Source organism: Nannospalax galili, unplaced genomic scaffold (genome assembly GCF_000622305.1).
Source record: "Nannospalax galili isolate Female #2095 unplaced genomic scaffold, S.galili_v1.0 scaffold978, whole genome shotgun sequence".
NCBI classification, from domain to species: domain Eukaryota; kingdom Metazoa; phylum Chordata; class Mammalia; order Rodentia; family Spalacidae; genus Nannospalax; species Nannospalax galili.
The window spans coordinates 530,189-548,440 of NW_008341878.1; the positions used below are offsets into that span (position 1 = coordinate 530,189).

General features: G+C 42.4%; 1 protein-coding gene across 10 annotated transcripts in view; it reads right to left on the reverse strand.

Annotated features, from left to right (window-relative positions):
* Positions 1 to 863: 863 nt before the first annotated feature.
* Positions 864 to 18,252, reverse strand: part of Dicer1 (dicer 1, ribonuclease III) — a 78,841-nt gene continuing 61,452 nt past the window's right edge. For all 10 annotated transcript variants that reach the window (XM_029565625.1, XM_008837575.3, XM_029565624.1 and 7 more), the window contains 12 exons: positions 17,946 to 18,159; positions 17,605 to 17,758; positions 15,858 to 16,040; positions 15,491 to 15,596; positions 14,953 to 15,128; positions 13,257 to 14,034; positions 9,656 to 9,811; positions 5,808 to 6,735; positions 4,094 to 4,362; positions 1,708 to 1,870; positions 1,533 to 1,608; positions 864 to 1,184 (listed from right to left, as the gene is read on the reverse strand). In XM_029565625.1, coding sequence (XP_029421485.1) covers positions 1,019 to 1,184; positions 1,533 to 1,608; positions 1,708 to 1,870; positions 4,094 to 4,362; positions 5,808 to 6,735; positions 9,656 to 9,811; positions 13,257 to 14,034; positions 14,953 to 15,128; positions 15,491 to 15,596; positions 15,858 to 16,040; positions 17,605 to 17,758; positions 17,946 to 18,159 — 3,369 coding nt within the window. In that variant the 3' untranslated portion in view covers positions 864 to 1,018. The remainder of the gene's footprint in view (positions 1,185 to 1,532; positions 1,609 to 1,707; positions 1,871 to 4,093; positions 4,363 to 5,807; positions 6,736 to 9,655; positions 9,812 to 13,256; positions 14,035 to 14,952; positions 15,129 to 15,490; positions 15,597 to 15,857; positions 16,041 to 17,604; positions 17,759 to 17,945; positions 18,160 to 18,252) is intronic.

Consider the following 18,252-nt stretch of genomic DNA (forward strand, 5'->3'; position numbering starts at 1 on the left):
TTATAAAATCTGCAGCATATTTTAGGTATGATATGTCTAAGGTTCATTTTTCTAGAACAGCCTACCAGGCAAAATTATTTGCCACAAACATTTCCATCAGTGGGACTATAGCAGGAGGTTTTAGTAAAATTGAGCATTTAGCCAAATATAATTTCTATTATGATGTTTAAAAAAAATCCTCACTACACAACTCTAGTTTTTAAAATGTCTTCAATACACTGTGTGACAGAAGTTCTAGTAGAATCTGTACTAAGTCACAACTGCACTAGTGAGCTGTAACTGTCACCCAAGTCTCTGCATCTAATACATGATTACAGTGAAGGAAATGTATTTGTTCCAAAGAGATCAGAAAATTAAAAAAAGGCCCATGAAGTTTTTACTTTTAAGGCAAGAACCTTTTTTATGCAGGACTGTGTGGCATCAGGAAACTGAAACTCCATACATCGGCACATCAGGCAGCACTACGGCAAAGCCTGTCCCTACCATCAAGTGCAACAAGTGATCAGGCACAGCCTACACGGCAGGCGTGGGAAGGACAAGCAGCACTGGCCCTTCTCTCACAAACTGGTTCTGGTGGGCTCCAGCTGCCTAAGGACCAGTACTGGTGCTGAGGGACTGCGTGGTCAGAGGACTCTACTCTAGGAAGCCTTAGAGGTTTAAGCTCCATGACCTCTTAACACCAAGCAGAGTTGTCAGAAATTAAACACAACGAACAAAAATACCTGTCGATGATGAGTCCAAACACTTGCTAAATGTCACCATTAAAGCACTCTTGTGATTTAAACAAAGCAGGTGGGGAAAGAAGACAAGATTGTGTTTGCGCAAAAAACTAAAACTACAATTAGTCCCCAAAACTTTACACGTATGTTAAATGTTTTATTCTGTTATCTATCTTGTTATCAAACTTTAAATTCTGCCCTCAATTTGTTCTGCTCCACGGCAACGCGAATCATCCTTCTCACTGCAATGCTTCCTGATTCTGGTCACCGTTCTGCTGTCTGCTGAGGCTGCCCAGGTCTCAGCTGTTGGGAACCTGAGGTTGGTTGGCTTTGAGGCTGCGGAGGGCTCTTCTTGCTGCGGCAGATTTGGCAATCCTGTAGCTTCGGCCGACACCTTTAAACTTCCCCTTTCCTACGACTTCCACGGTGACTCTGACCTTCCCGTCATAAGTTCTCTCCGCCGGGCTGTAAAACGCCCAGACAGCTTGAATTAGAAGTCAGAGGTACTTATTCTAACTGTGAGGCAGCATTTCTAGGCCCTCTCAGGCTGAGAGTCCCTCCTACGAGCTGACACAGCACAAGGGAAACGTGCACCAGGACTTATCGTACACCACCAACACACAGGCAGCTATTTCCTCCTTAGACCAGTTTTGCTTTATAAAAACAAAAGAAAGACATCAGACCAAACAGAACCTGGAGCATAGCCTGTCCCCATGCAAATGCTTTCCAGAAATCAGTAGCTCGTGGTGTCCTGAGAATTTCTCCTTGTTTTTAGGCAGGTTAGTTTTCCATACATACATACTTCCTGCTTACCTAAATTTGGCGGTTTCTGGTTCCATCTCAAGCAATTCTCGAACTGGAGAACGGGGCACATTTGCAGAAAATTTTTCTGTAATCAAAATTAAAGAACAATGTAAATATCACCCTGGGCAGGTGGCACTTCTAACTAGTGCTCTTATATCACTAGGAGAATGCCAGCATGCTATACCTATCAGTGGCCGCATCATTGGATAATACACCTGCCAGACTACCTCCAGGGACATCCCACTGTCCATGTAAATGGCACCAGCCAGGGACTCAAAAATATCCCCCATGGCCTTTGGAACTTCAATATCTTCTTCTTTTTCTTCATCCTCCTCGGATCTCCTAAGCTATTAAAGAGAAAAGTGAGTTGTCAGCAAAAAGGTCATTTTTACAATGAGTCCACAGACTTGTGCTTCTTTTCTTAGCTATGCCTTTTATTATATGACAAGAGCAGCACCACCATACATGGTCATGGGCATTTGACAACCACCTACCTTATCAGAAAAGAAAGAGGAAGGGAGGGAGGGAGGGAGCCTTCTATAGCCAAGCATTTCTAAATTGAAGCAGAATTAAGTTTAACACAGAATTAGAAGCAGTCACAAATGTTTTCAAATTCACTTTAAGTACAGAACGGCACACTCTAACAGCCTCCCTCACGGCCTGGCAAGGCAGAGCTGGCTGCTCACTATGGCAGCACTGGCAGGGTAGATATGGCCACTTTTTTGGGCAGGGAAATCTTTTTTGAAGCCCTCTCTCCTTGGGCTCCCCTTTCACTAAGACATTTCACACACACCCACGACAACAGAAAATTTGACACACAGCGTGTATTCAGGTTAGTGGAATAAAACCTTGCCTATGTATAGAAAACCTCCCATGCTATAATCCTGCCTCTAGCAATAACTGGGTAAACAGCCTATTTATCACACTCATATTTACTAAATGTCCCAACTAAAGCTACTGAACTATTCACTCATAAGAGCCCTTTATAGAAATGAGTCATCTCACAGCTAGCAGGTGACTACCACAAATCCCAAATGCCAGTCAGTACTCCAGAGTCACAGAGCACATGAAATGAAAGGAGCAAACGCAGCCATGCGTGCTCCAGCCTGTCTTTAGGTATGCTACATCTGTGCATGTAGGCAACAGTACATCCTAACATGTTAGCATTGATTCTTTGAGGGCAGCATAATTAGGCAACTCCAATTTTCATTTTTTCTTGTATTTTCTAACACACACACACACGCACACACACACACATGCATACACACACACTACTGTGGTAGAAAATAAAGAAAAAAGGAAAATGGTAATTTATAAATAAATGACTCAATATACTCACATCACAAATAGCAGAGGAACAAATGCCTATTACTCGTATGTCATGGCTTGGAATAAAGAGACTTTTGAACTTAGCGGTTTAATTCTCTTCTTTTACAGCTAAGGAAGCTGAGACCCCGAAAGATACAGACCTCCTTAAGAAAAACAGCTCACTTTGAAAAGAAAGATGACATTTCTGTGAGCTTTGCAGCTTCTAGACATATGCTCATACAAACAGAGGGAAATAAAAGAATGGCGAGAAACTAACAGAGCCAGTGTGCCTCACTGCATCAAAGGGGAACTTCAATTTAATTTTAGCAAATTCCTCAAACTCACTGCTTAAATGTTTGTGAAGAATGAGCCGCCCCCTCGCCTCGCTGCTGGCTGCACTCCAGCTCTATCATTAGCTTGGGCCTGCGGAGGCACAGTGGGGAGCAAAAGCCCTACCCACCACTGACTGCCCAACACCTGGACTCTCAACATTCCCACAGAAAGCCAAAGAAACTCACTACTGACCAACAGTTTGGGGCAACCGAAAGAAAGAGATACTACAAACTAAAGCAAGAATAATGACTTAAGAATAAATTCCTTGAGTCCTTACAAGAAATCTACAGAAATAAGAAACTGAAGGCTTTAGATGGGAAAGAAGAGAGATGGAAGAGCTCCCTGGACAACAGAGGCGCAGAGGGGCAGGGGGACCTGAGCAGTACAAAGCCTATACTGCCCACAAAGTAATGAGTGCAGTGTGCCCACCTTAGATCCAGCTGCATTACCACATGATCACACTTAGGTTTGTTGTGTAAAGGGATTTTCCATTTCTAATAATGCCAATGTACATCTGCGATGCTACCCTGAGCTACTAGCAAATACTGGTCCGTTTAAGAAAGAAACAACAAGTACCTGAGATGTCAGGAAGGCGAAGCCCTCTTTGGGGCAGCAGAGGTGTACTCTTGTGGTATGCCTAGCCTCCAGAGCCCTACTCAGTAACTGAAAGCCCCTGGCTCCCCACCACCCCCACCTGAATAGCCACTTGGTCCATGGAGTGTGGAATCAAGTCTCAAAGGCCTATCTGACCACAAGTTAGTCTCAGTTCTCCCCAGAGGTCGTGCAGCACACAGGCTCCCTGGCTATGGCCTATAGCTAGCCCTCTGGATGGTGTGAAATCAGAGCTCAAACTACCCACACTCCCAGTTGGGAGCCGAAGCAAGCTGGCTTTTCTTCAGCACTGAACTGACAGTCTCGACAGTACCAACCTCAGAATCCATGCCTTGCATCTCGTTCTTCTCGAGCTGAAACTGCACAAAGTCATCGATGACATGGAAGAGCTCGGGAGAAACAGCTTTGAAGTATTTATGGTAGTCATACTTCACAGCCAGAGATGCGAAGATGGTGTTGTTGACCAGGGCAGAGCGCAGGTCAGTGAGGACCCCTGGGGAGTGCTGCCGTGGGTCTTCGTAAAGGTGCTTGGTTATGAGGTAGTCCAAAATCGCATCTCCCAGGAATTCTAGGCGCTGGTAACAATCTGTGCAAAGATCCGAAGTGGAACCATGAGCCTGCCCATGCGCACTGCGTGCCTTCTGTCTGCGTGTGTAACTCATGGGAAACCCAGAGCCCAGGCTGCTTTCACAGCTGTGCTCAGGAACATTTTCCTTTTTCTTCCTCAGTGAGGCAGTAACTGAACATATACTTACTACTTCCTCTGGAAATTAAGTTTAATGACAATTTCAAGCAAATTTCTTATATGTAAATTGGGTCATAAAATCTTCAAGTGCTTAAATAGTGTACTCTGCCTCCATCAAGGCAGTGTCCAATCTATACTATCAAGTGTGTGAGAAGTAGTATCATTTAACATTTGTGGGTTATGTGTACTACCCGGGACGGCAGCAGGAATAAGGACTCTCTTCAACTTGCACTGGAAATGCCGAACCCGACACACACTGAGAGGCAGAGAAAAAAGAGTTGTACATGTGAGCAAAGCCCTCAGGTAAAAGCAGCTGTCAAGCATGAAGCACTATCAGTGGGAGTCAACAGCTTGACCTTTCAGGTGGATTTCCTATAACATCTTATGGTCTCTTCAGCCAGGAAACTGAGGCTGGGACAGACATGACCTATTCCCGTGGACCTAATGGGTGAAGAGGCAAGGGCCAAGCGAGGCTGAATTCCAGGCCTCGAGACTGGAATCATGCCACTTCCTCTCCATAAAGAAAACTTGCTAGTGTATTTCTACTCAGAATCATAGAACTTCACTTCTAAGTTTTTACTTAGTAAATAATCTTAATCTACATTGTTTTTATCATACAAACCACAAACCTCATACTTCGCTTTAAAATGCTTGCTATTCTCATACAGAAAGCAAAATATAAACATCTGTGTTCACAAGCTGAAGCAAACTCTGGTTCTGGAGAGTTACTGTCTTAGGGATTAGGAGACTGTTAAATAAAGGAGGAGAAAAATATGGAGTACACTGCAAAGCAAGAGCCAGTACTCGGGAATGACTGAGGCCTCCCTGAACATTTTTTTTTTTTTTTGATCTTCCCATCTTTAGACTTAAAACCACCCTCATGGAGGGGCCTTTTTGTCTAGGAACAACAAAAGACATGGAAATACACTTTAAATACATGAATCCATCAAGGAGCTAAAGCAGCAACGAATGGGCATAAGAAAGGTAAAATAAGATGGGTGCACAGTGAAACACACAGCGTAATGTTTAACTATGCAGGATACAAAATGACACCTGAGAGAGGATGGGGAGAGGGCTGCCCTCCCAACTGTCACAGTCATGAAGCATTCGTGCTCCCGAATCTGAGGAACAGAGAATTTTGCTCTCCTATGCTTCCTCCCCGAGCCTTGAAATATTGAGCACAAGGAGTGCATGCGCACAGAGCATGTTTTTCACAAGGCCCAAACAATGCACTAGATACAAAGGCTCCTGGTCAGGGACAGGCATGTGGCCCTGGGGTTCCTTACCAGTAATAGTGTTGTAGTGGTAGGAGGCGTGTGTAAAAGCCTGCAGAAGGTAAGCCTTATTCTTGAATCTGTAGTTGATTTTCTTCTCAAAATTTTCAAACCCCGAGATCAGGTGACTCAGAGTTTTCTCTGCATCTGGATGGTCAAACATACACCTCGGTGGGATCTTCAAGCAGCCGTACTCCAAATCTTTCCCAGCAGAGGAACACGGACCAGTTGCATCAGTGCAGCCTCCTGAAAGGCCCTTTTGTTGGCTGCTCAGAGTCCCCTGAGCAGGACACAGGGCCTTTTCCCCACCGGTCCTTTTAATGACGGGGAGCACCTTCAGCCCCAGCGAACAGAGGAAAAGCTGAGCAGCCCTCTCGCCACAGCTGGTCAAATAGCAGCCCAGCAGGGCCTCCACACAGTCCGCTATGCTTTTGTCAGCAATGCACTGCTCTGTGTGCAAGTCGTAAGAAATAGACTGCTTCCCTGTGTCAACGCCACAGTTTTCTTCTGACGGATTCCAGAAGCCCACCACAAAGTCATCCTCCTCAACGGCTTTGCTAGGATCCAGATAGCACATCGCATCCCAAGAGCTGTAGTCAAAGTCCTCGAAATCTGAGGAAAACGGCATATTGCCTAAGGAGGACTTTTTGGGCATTTTCCATTCATATGCAGAATCAGTGGTTGAAAAAGGAGAAAGAGAAATTTTCTTTACAAAGGCTCCTGACCCCATTAACATGTTGTCTATAAACTGGATGTGTTCCTGATCGTACTCCAGGAAATCATCTTCAAACTCAGCCTCTTCCTTGGGAGCTCTCCACGGCAGGTCCTCCTCCTCTTCGTCTTCCTCCTCCTCATCCTCCTCGTCCTCCTCATCCTCCTCGTCTTCTTCCTCCTCACAGTCCTCGCCCAGTTTACCATTAGCCAGCAAGCAGTCTTTTGTCTGAAACGGGGAACAGGGAAGGAGGGGAAACAGAGCTGCTGTTTTTAAAAGGGTTTGAAACTCAATAAAAGCAAGGGTTATGGATAATTTCAAATGACAACCACAAATACTAAAAGGCAACTTTCAAAACCATGGCCATTTGTTTTCAATTAACATAAAATAAGTTATTTAATCATATAAACAAAGTCAAGCATGTTCTTTGAATCTTCATTTTCTAAATTATAAAATGACCTTTATCCAGCATAAATCTGTAAGTGAAGAATTCTGAACAAGGATAGTTAAAAATCAATGTCCACCACTGAAAGCATCCAGTGAGAAGAAGCCTAACACTGAAAGACGCAATGGAAGCCCTCGAGGGCCGACCAGAGACCTTCCATTACCTGACAAAGGCTGAAAATATGGTGACCCGACTTTCAAATTAATCAAATTAAATTACAGATGTAGAAAGAGCATTATCTTGTCAATTAAGTAAGAGTATAACATAAAAACAGATTATTTTTAAAACTCTTTACCACTAAAAACATACAATAGGGTTTTGTAATAAAGTTTTTCTATCTGCTTCCACTTCAATTTTTTAAAAAATGCTACAATGTAAAACTAAATTGCTTTGCTTAAATAAAAGCAACCACTGAAGCAGGGCATGAATTTGAGAAGTGACTCTTCCCCTACTCTGAGCTGTGGCACTCCGGGTGACAGCATAACGACAAAAATAGAAAATTCAGACTAACATGAGACAATACAACTTCCTTTGCTAATTCCAATTTCTTTGGTAAAAGCTTGTTTGTGAATGACAACCTTAATAACGGGCTAAAATTCACTAGTGACGTAACTTTCTACAATGCTAGAGAGATGCCAAATGTTAGCTACGCAATAAACACAAATGCACACGTATACCACCTCCCACACTTTACTCTGGGCAAAAGGCAGGAGAGCTTCAGCTTTGACTGTAACAATTGTCCAGGTATTCTGACAAAAAGATTTTCAAATTATTTGCAAGTGTTTTTAAAATAAGCATATATTTCATTTTAAACCAAACTCAAAAGAGATAGAAAGGTGGTATTTGCCTGGAAAAAAAAAATAGCAGTGAGCCTAGCCATATAATTACATGCAGCTCACTGTTTTAAAAACAAAGCGAAACTCCTTTTGAAGAATAGCAACAAACACCAAAGAAACCACAAGTGGCAAATCTCAAGGAAACTTTTCCTGTCAAAACCTCTCTACTTTTCCAAGGTAACATGAGATGTTTTGACTATTGTTTGGTTCTTAAGACAAAATAGGCCAAATTGCAACTGTAAAACTCAGGCTGAATAATTTAGAAGTTTTTAAATAAATCCTTCCATTTCCTTAGTAGGTGCTGCCCACCATAAACTAAGTTGGCAGAGCACAGACACACAAAGGCCGGGTTTCTGTCACAGAGACGGCGACCCTAAGCAGAGTCTTGCAAGGCCCGGCACTCTGCAGCGTCTTCACCAGCACAGGAAGGACCCTGCTTTAAACGTGTTCTCCAAAAGCTGGCGCGGCCTTTTAAGAGTCAGTGTGAAAGCTGCCAGTGCTCGGTGCGGCTCCCCAGCTGCCGGCACTCTCTCTTGGAGGTGTCAGGAGCCACATGTCCCCCAGGAGCTGAGCAAGGCAGGGCTTGGAACAGGAAAGGCACAAGCCAAAAGCCCTATGTGACTTCCCAATACAATCAAGCACCCACTTCAGTACATGTAAATCATCAAATGAAAGCCTAGGCAGTATTTTTAATATACACCAAGAACCAAAGTGCCAAGTCATCAGAAACAGTAAGGAAAATAGAACTCCATGGTGTAACTTTATAACTTAAAAAATGGCTTGACTTGTCACTCTTACCTTTAAGCCACAATATTTTTAAAGAATCAAATACATCATGAAATCGTATTTACAAAAGAGAAAGATGACAGCTGGAATGTTTTTCATAGAAATGAAGCACTTCTCCTAAAGTTCAAGATTCACATTTTCTACTTAGGTTTTATATATTCTAAATTAATAGCAAATGTCATTTTTTTCAACCTAACTTGCATTAAAATATTCTCTTAATGCTTTTCCAGATAAGTTACATTTCTGTGATAAGTCAAATACTCTTGAGTTAAGAATATACTCAACAAACCAGCCTAAATCAGAACAGATTCAAGGAACATGCTACCCACAAATGCTCAGGGCTTATTGGGGTACAAACATCAGCAGCAGGCCTGAAGAAGATGCTATTTAGAAATCAACTCATGAAAGAAGTGGTGTTATCATTGTCAGCCTGAAGTAAAAATGAAGTAACAAGCCCATGTATCATCAACACAAAAGAAATGCAGGATGTTAGGCTGCCTGAAGGGCCTAACCTGAAAGAGGAAGGAGAGGCTCTCCCTCAGCCAAGAGCCCAGGGCACAGAGGTCTCCCAGCTGCCCCCTGGTGGCCTTCAGGACAAGACAAAGGAAGTCTCTGGCAATATTTAAATTTACAGTGCACTACAACCTTTACAAGTACAGTGATCTTATTTTAGTTTACAGGAGGAACAGTCCTGAAGTAACCCTGAGCTGCAAAGGCCAGCCTGTGTTGAAATGAATTCTTTTAGACACAGTCTGGAGACCACAGTTCACTGAAAAGTTACTTCAACAAACAGCTAAGGATAAGCTGTAACACAATAGTAAAGGGAATCTTAGAGGGTTCTGACTTTAAGTGGAAACATAAGGAAAATCTTATGCCTTTGGAAAAAGGAGGTAACAATAGAAATTATCCTCCACCAAAACAGACACTATTTCTAAATTCATAGGATGGTCTACTTAAAGGAATTAATTCAGAAATGAAATACCTATTAAATTGTCAGCATAGAGCAGAAGGGACACAAACAGCAGTCACAACAAACAGCAAAGCTCCAGTTCAACAAGAACTCTCCAATCAAGGGGCTTACCATTTCCTCCTTCTCCCGTTTATCTGTGCTACTTCTGTCTTGATTTACCACATAACCAGGAGGAAGCCAGTTCACAGGAGGATCAAATATGGACACCACCATGCGGCTTGGCAGTCCCTTCTTCTTGCCAAGGCGATACAGGTTACAGTTGCTGACCTTTGACAGAAAACATCCACGGACACTTACCCATAAATGGCCATGGCTAGAAACCAACTGAGGTAGTCTAATACAGTCTACACTAAATGCTCTTCATATGCTGGCCATCAATTCTATTTATAATAATAATTTTAGATTCCCAAGTATTCTCTATCCTTTGGTGTCACTGAATAAATATTTATTATAAAATGCATTTCAAGCAATCCAATGTATACAAATATGCAAATTCCTTATCAATGAGTCAAAGAAACAGTTCCATTTTAAAGTTTAAAAACACAATGTGATATGAAATGCAAATTGCTAAGTGGAACTGCCAGCAGATGTCAAGATGTTGAAACTCAAGATGTCACAACATTCTGAAGTGGGAAAACGCCATCACCTTAAGTTATATAAGCTGAAAGCTGTCACTGAACAGAAGTAACAACTGCATATCCCTAGAATCGAAGCCACTAATGTGGTTTGAGTTCTCACATGATACTCTCTGAAATACTATTCTTTTGTTATGGGCAACTTTCAAGACACTGCTGTTCAGTCGTTTTAGCAGAATAAAAGGTGATACAGAGCATTTGTTCATCCCCATCAACGAGCAGCTGTTCAGTTATTGTCCATTTGCTTTTCCTAATGGCTCTATTTCCTCCCTGATTTGCTCAAAGCATTGCATTTCCGTTTGGTTTTCAGTTGGAGACTCAGGTTTAACACCATCAATCTCATTTCCAGTTTCTAAAAATTTATCGTTGACATACTTCAGGAGTCCTTTCCACAGAGCTCAACTACTACTTAGCCAGCACCAGGAACCCAAGAGAAGACTAGGCCAGGCAGACCTGCAGGAAGTAGGCAAAGGGACAGAGAAGCAGTATTTACAAAGTTTATAGACTGGCACACAGCTCTACCTAGGACTACTGTGTGTCAAAGCACTTACCGGCTGCCTGAGGAGGCAGCAATGCACACAAAGGCTGGTTCCCTGTCCATGCTTGAGAATAGAGAGAGTATCAGAGGGTGAGGGAATGAGGGCTGAGGGGGAAGCATTCCAAGTGGGCAGAAATGCTCAGCAGGATGGACAAGATACTAAGGACTTGCTGTGAGCAAAACTGCAAATAGCAGAACCAGCAGGTGGCAACGGGGAAGGGCAGGAGAGAAAGGGCCAAGCATGAGACTTGGCCAGGAGTGGCCGGCCACAGTCTAGTCAGGGTCTGTCTGGAGGAGCACGCTGAACACACCTGGACACCAGGCTAGGGGAGTGACAATTATTTCTGCAGAAAATCAAGTCAGAGGGCTCCTAGCAAATGAATGGACAGAGTTTTCCAAGTGAGGCACCACATTCTGCTTAATAGATGCTGTTCTTACGTCAGCTGCTTCTCAGCCTCTGATTTTCTTCCCGACACCAATGTGTAAAATTCTGTAATTCTCCCTCTTCCAGAGACTATCCTCCAAAACTGAATCTTGGCCTCTGACTTCACAAGAACCCGGGTATCTTCCATTTCCTAATTCACAAAATTTAAAAGTCCAGCCCTGACTGACCCCTCACATTTCTGTCTTCCTCACCACCACCACAGCCCCTGTCCTCTACTTCCGAGCTCAGACAGTTACTGTCAGGGCATCACACTGGCAGCCTGTCTCAAGCACACTGGGAAGACAGCCAGCGGGTGTGTGGCCTCTAGCCTCAGACACACTCTGGAACAGCTGGAACTAGTGGATGATGTCACACAAGCTAATCCCACTCTCTGGGCATCAGTTTCCTTATCTTCAAAATGGTGACATGTCACCACCCTCCCAAAGGTCTTGCAGAGATTAAGTGATCTTTGTAAAGCTGTTCGGTGTGATGTCTGGTAGTCAATAAAAGTTGAAGCAGGCTAGCCTGACAGTGAAGGGCAAGGGCCCCAAAGTCACACTGTCAGCTCCATCCCAGCTCTGCCCCTTACCTGTCTTGTGTGCTTGCACAAGTTAACATTTCCTGCCTCACTGACCTAACCTATAAAATGGGGAGAACAAAAAAATATTCTCTCCAAGTTATAAGAAGACTTAAATTAGTATATATACACTATATAAAGTGACTAGAGGAGGGTCTGGTAGAGTAAGCAGTTTGTTGAGCTAAAATTATTATTTCTTCTGAAATTACTACTCAGCTCAGCCCTTCCTTCCTACCAGAACTTTTACTTCTATCCCACTTTTTCTTCTGCTTTGGTTTGGTTTTGCTTTTCAATCCACTGTACATTCTGCCACCAGACTAGTCACTTTAAAGGATCGATTTACTAACAGTAACCACCCCTTGCTCCAACTTCCTCTCACAGTATCCACAGAACTCCGACCGTGCACAACCTCCTTGGCCACATTTCCTGCATACAGCTGGGTCCTTTCTTTCCACTTCTTTCCTCAGCTATTTCCCTAGACCCCACTGCAGCCACCTTTCTCCACTGAATGCTACCACATTCTGCAGGTCTTAAACTCACTTCTCCCAGGAGCCCCTTCTCTGACTCACAAGTGACATTCCTTCCTTCTCAATGCTGAGTCATTAGCAGCTCTGTAAACTGTCGAGCGGGTTCTGCCATATCTTTAACCATCATTTAAGTATTTTACCTTAATGACTGCTCTTCCACACCAAGTTTAAGACTCAGGCTGGGGAGGTAGCTCAGTGGATAAAGTGCTTCCACAGACCTAAGCGGAGACCCCAAGCACAACATAAAAGCCAGGCACAGTAGTACCATGATAATCTCAGTGCTGGCAGGGGTTGGGAGGGCAAGATAGGCAGATTCTGGAGGTTTCAAATCAGTGAGCCCCAAGTTTAGTGAGAGGCCCCACCTCAAAGACAAGGTAGTAACAGAAGATGCCTGACATGGACAGCGCCAGCCTGCACACACGTGCACAGGCACATAAAACACACACACACACACACACACACACACACACACACACACACACACAGGATAAAAGAATGTACTCTTCCTCAGGGCTATGGAGCAACTGCTCAGAATTCTGGAGGCAGCACTGTCATCACTGGGGTGACAGCTCTGTGAAGCCCAATACTCTTTCCCTTGCCTGACTCCCTGAAATTTGGAAGAAGATCCCCGCCCACCCCCACCCCCCAGAATAACTGCATCTTATGTGTGTACACCTGTTCACCAAAACACACTAAGCCCCTTGAAAGGTGACACTGCCAAGTTTTATCTCCCTCAGGAGCAGGAGGTCCACCCACTTGCACAAGAAGGTTTATTTGAACTGAATTTTTATCAATAAATAAGGTATTAGCTAACCCCCAAGCCTAGGTGTGCCATTAGAAACACAACACTCATGTCAGCTACTGGGCAAGGCCCTCCTGAGCCTGACCAGCCGGCCCATGTGGAACAGGACAGTAGTAGCACGTGGCTCACCAGGAACCTCCAGGAGGAACACTTCCCCATTTTCAAGTACACGGAAGAGTCAACAGCTCTGAATAAGAATCGCACCTTACCTTTTTGCTTCTCATATACGAAAGGCGGCCCTCATGAGCATCAGGGTAAGTGCAAAATAGATATGTGGTGATAGCATGCTTTAAAAAGGAATCACCAAGCATTTCAAGCCGCTCCAGGTTAAACCCATCGCTAGCATTTGACAGAGTCAAAGCCTGAAGAATCAGTCCAGGATTGGGGCCAAGAGTTCTTGAGGAGTACCCAGCTGAAGGGCTCTGCTCAGAATCCATCCTGTCCTTGGGTGCTTTAACAGCATCTGTCGTACCAGGCATCACGGACACCACGGGACTTCCATCTGAGGTAGATGTGTTAGCGTTTCCATCAAGGTATTTATTACTCAGAGTACATTCATCGCTGGGCTTGGGCTGGTTCTCATAACTGTATAAATTCTGAATGGGATATGAGGTAGTTGGTTGTACAGGTATTTCCTGCTTGTAGTAATTCAGCTGATTTCCTTGGCAAAAGTCTCTGTTAGCTAAATCATAACTGCCATTGGCAAGATTTTTATTGTAAGAAAGACCATTAATTGCTGTAAGATCCGTTGAAACTTCAATTTGGAGCTTACCAGGTGGCTCGGCGGGCAACCTTCTGCAGTTCACAGACATTTGGTCATGATTTTCTAAGGAGGTTCTATTAGCACCTTGATGTGCAGCATTTTCAGGGACTACAATTGTGCTGTGCTTACAGTAATTATCGTTTTCAGCCAAAGAGGAGTTAGAAACTGAGATGAAAGACTTACTGTCGATAGATTTTTTCCACCCGAAGTCTAAATTAGGGTATCTGCAAAAACATTTTTATAATTTTCTTCAAAAGCGGCAAAGCTCAGAACAGCATTTTGAATTTTAAAAATAAAACAACTCTAAAAGTTTTCCTACTTTAGAAGAAAACAACTTTCCAAGATAGAAAATAAAGGTAATTTGGAATTCTGCATAAGGTCAACTGTAACACAGGACAGTTTGCTGCTTCAATCTCTGGCCAAGTGTGCCTAGTGGAGCAGGTTGAAGGAGCACCAGACTTGGAGGTGACCTTCAGGATGTGGAGCCACAGGCTTTGTGGGAGGAACCCCAAGCTCTGCTGAACCAAGAGCACCTTCAGGCAACTTACACACCTGCTCAGGGCATCAGTTTCTACACTTGGCAACATGACCACCACTTCCCACCCCAGGAATGCCCATAGAATTAAATAAGTTAATACAGGCTACATCATTCAAACCAGTGCTCCACATGGTATCAAGTAATTAACTATTATAACTGTATTACTAACATTATTATTTTTAAGTTGTTTCGATCCCTAGAACCATCCATCTGAGTGATTAAGCCAAAAATTCCTTTGGCATACAGAATTTTACTAATGGGAAGAAAATGATAAAGGTAAGAATAAACTGAGGCAACTGTTTTTTAATACATAATCATTTTTTTAAGAGAAACAGTCTTAACTGTTTTCACTCTCATTTCAACATCACCACTAAAGAAGAAATTATTCTGTCTTAGGAGCAGGCCTCCCTCTAACTTCACAAATGTTAGAGGCTCAGTGACCAAGTCTGCAGAGATGTTCTCTTAGTTTTTCATGTGTAAATGTCCTTTTCTTTTTAATCTTTTAGGAACTATAAGGAAAGTACAATTTTTAACTTAATTCTCTTTGTTGCAAATTGAATTCTTTCATGCTTCCTGTGCTTTCTGGTCAATAACACAGGCATACCTAAAATCCACAGGAAGTGATCTGACACCCACACCAGCATCTCCAGCTGTCTGGGCTCTTAGCTCCTCTGCAGTCAAAAGGCAGTGAAGGCGATAAAGTATGCTGGGGAGACAAACTGCTTTTCTCCACAGCGATGCTGGAATTGGATGTATAGCACAGAGTTCTGGAACTAGTATCTGTGAGTAAAGGGAAAAATAGGTAAGTATAAAGCATACAGACGCAAAAACAATAAAGAAAAAAGAAAATTCAAGACCAATTTCAGTCATGGATAAAGATGAATATCACAAATGCTAGTAAGATCTAATTTTTAAAAATAAACCTTTAAGTCCAAAGGAGATTTACCCTAAGATTTGGGAGGATGACTTTGTGATAAATTAACAGGATAAGGATAAAAGCAAAACTCTCAATCTTTACTAAAGAGAGCATTCTGAGAAAACTCAATACTTATTTGGTGACTTCCAAAGATTCACAAGTCACTGCTATCTTGATAACATATTAAGACATCTTTAAAATCCCAAGTTCTGCTGGAACTTGTTACCTGTTTATTCTGCAGACTTTCCCATTTGGCTTTCCTCTTTTCAGCACTGCTTAGAGGAAGTGCTTTCCCCTTCTGATTCAAATGTCGAGGTGTCAAAAGATTAAGTCTATAAAAATTTCAAAACAGTTTTACCAATAAGCAAACAGAAGTGCACCCTCACAGTGGCCAGCACTCCAACTCTGCTACGCCAGCAAGTCACCTGAAGAGCTCATTAGCATCTTCTACTCCCTGGGAAAGTCCCTGTGCAAAGCACCTCATGGTTTCAGAGTCCATGGGTGAAGAGAGGCACAGTGAGCCTCCACACATGGCCCTGACCTCCAGAAAGCAAGCTCCCACGCTATCCAAATGTCATTTCTGCAACTCTTACCTGGAAGATGTGTGGTCCACATCCAGCAGTGGTTGGTTGAGATTGGTCAGGTCAAGGTTATACTTTGTTTTATAATATTCTGCAAAAGTTTCATACTCAGGGGAAGGAAATTTACTGAGTGGGGTAAGGTCAGTGTACACATCAGCTACATAAAATCGATGAGGCTGATCAAAATTTCGGTATCTAAAAACAAAGAAAACCAAGAAAATTGCTTTTTCATGTAAATCAACTACTCTTAAAATGTAACTGTTTTAAGATGAAACATACATTACAATAAGAATTCAAAGGTTAAAAACATTAGTGAAAATGTTAAAACCAAAAACTGTACTTGAGTATTTGAGGAAACTCTATTCCTACAAGTAAAAAAGAACTCTCCGCTCTCTCCCACTTTATTGTTCTTAGCATCTTTTCTTTTTTCTTTTTTTTTGAGACAGGGTCTCCCTGTAGCCCCAGCTGACCTGAACTCGTTATGTAGACCAGGCTGGCTCGAACTCACAGAGATCAGTCTGCCTCTGCCTCCCGAGTGCTGGGATTAGAGGCATGTACCACTACACTCCACCAATGTTCTAAATATCTTCTAAATATCTTTAAAAAAAATTTTAAATCTATTTTATGTGTATAAGTGTCTTTTAATATTTTATTTACAATTTTTATTTTATGCCTGCATGTATGTGAGTGCACCCATGTTGCCAATGGCCTTGGAGGTCTGAAGACCTCAACCGGAATTAGGATGGTTGTTAGCCACCATGTGGGTGCTGGGAACTAAACCCAAGTCCTCTGCAAGAGCAGCCAGTGCTCTTAACCACTGAGCCATCTCTCTAGACCCTTGTTCTAAATATACTAACTTTGCTAACACGAAAAGTCAAATGGTTCCTTCAAATATTTATTTCATCACCTATAAACCACATAGACCACTTACAACATTCAACAAAGTAAATCCTTAGTAAATTACTAATGTTAAACATGAAACATTTGCCACATAAAATGTATTATATTACCTATGACTGATAGTCTAATGCCAATATTTAAAATGTGACTGTCAGGTGGGTGGTATGGAGAGTGAATGAATATGAATCAAAGATTTAATCAATCAGCTTGTAAATTCTTTGTAAATTTTTTTATTTTAATTTACTGATTCACAATGTCATTCCCTAAATTTATGCAAAATAATTTAGAAAAAAGTACTCTTATTAGCATCACTGGGCTTAATAATAAAAATCATTGCAGAAATTTTAAGACATGGGGCTGGAGAGATGGCTCAGCAGTTAAGAGCAGTGACTGCTCTTGCAGAGGACCCAGGTTCGATTCCCAGCACTCACATGGTGGCTAACTGTCCTTAACTCCAGTTCCAGGGGAATCTGAAGCCCTCTTCTGACCTCCATGGCATTGCACGACATGGGTGCACTCACATACATGCAGACAATACACTCATACACATAAAATTAAAATAAGGTATTTTTTTTAAAAAAGAAAGAAAAAGAAATTTTAAGATACGAACATTATTTGCAAAAAAAATTGTTTAATAAGATTTTGGAAATTAAAGGGACAGAGGTTTTTTAAAGGCTATCAATATTATTTATATAACAAACAATACGTTACTTTTCACACAATCAAATCCCTTCACCTGCAATGTTTTCTGAGCTTTGGATGTTGGAAGTGAGCTGGAGAGAACAGGCCCACCAGACTCTATAAGCACTCTCAGTGATAAAGTCACAGTCCAGCATGCTCCTTCTATTTAAATACCTACCTTGGAATGATAACTGCATCTTGGTAATCTTCTAATTTAAAAACAAATGGTGTTTCTTTTGAATACTTTGTACTGGGAATGCCTATACGAGCTTCAGATTTCTCGATATCCTCCATGAATTTAAAGTCAATGTCCAAAGTGCTGGAGTCATGAACTTAAGGAAGAGAAAGACTGTTTAGCTTGTTAAAATGTAATCCAGATAAGATTCTTACTTTAGATAGACATAATGTGTCTACAGTTGTCAAAGTGAGAGCTTTAGTGTATACACCGTAAGATGCCTCCAGGAAAACTCCCAGCTTTGAGTTGCTCTAATGAACATTGAAAACCAGCATCTGGCTTACCAACGTTAAGAGGTAGAACACAGTATGCTGAGTCAGCGCCTATAGGTTTGAACTCTAGTGCGGGTTTCTCCAGCCGAAGAATCTGTGAGAATATATACTGGTGAAGCCTCGTAACCAAGTCAAGCATTTGTTGGGACAGTGTGAAAGCAGACTTCCTCAGCTCGATGGATACGGTGAGCTCCCCAGAGCGTGTATACACGGGAAAGTGCGGGATCTTGGCAAAAGAAAAACAAAGTGCCCTTCAGTGACAGGGATTCCATGACTGCTCACTCCATCTTTAGATCATGAGCGATGCTCTCAGCATCCA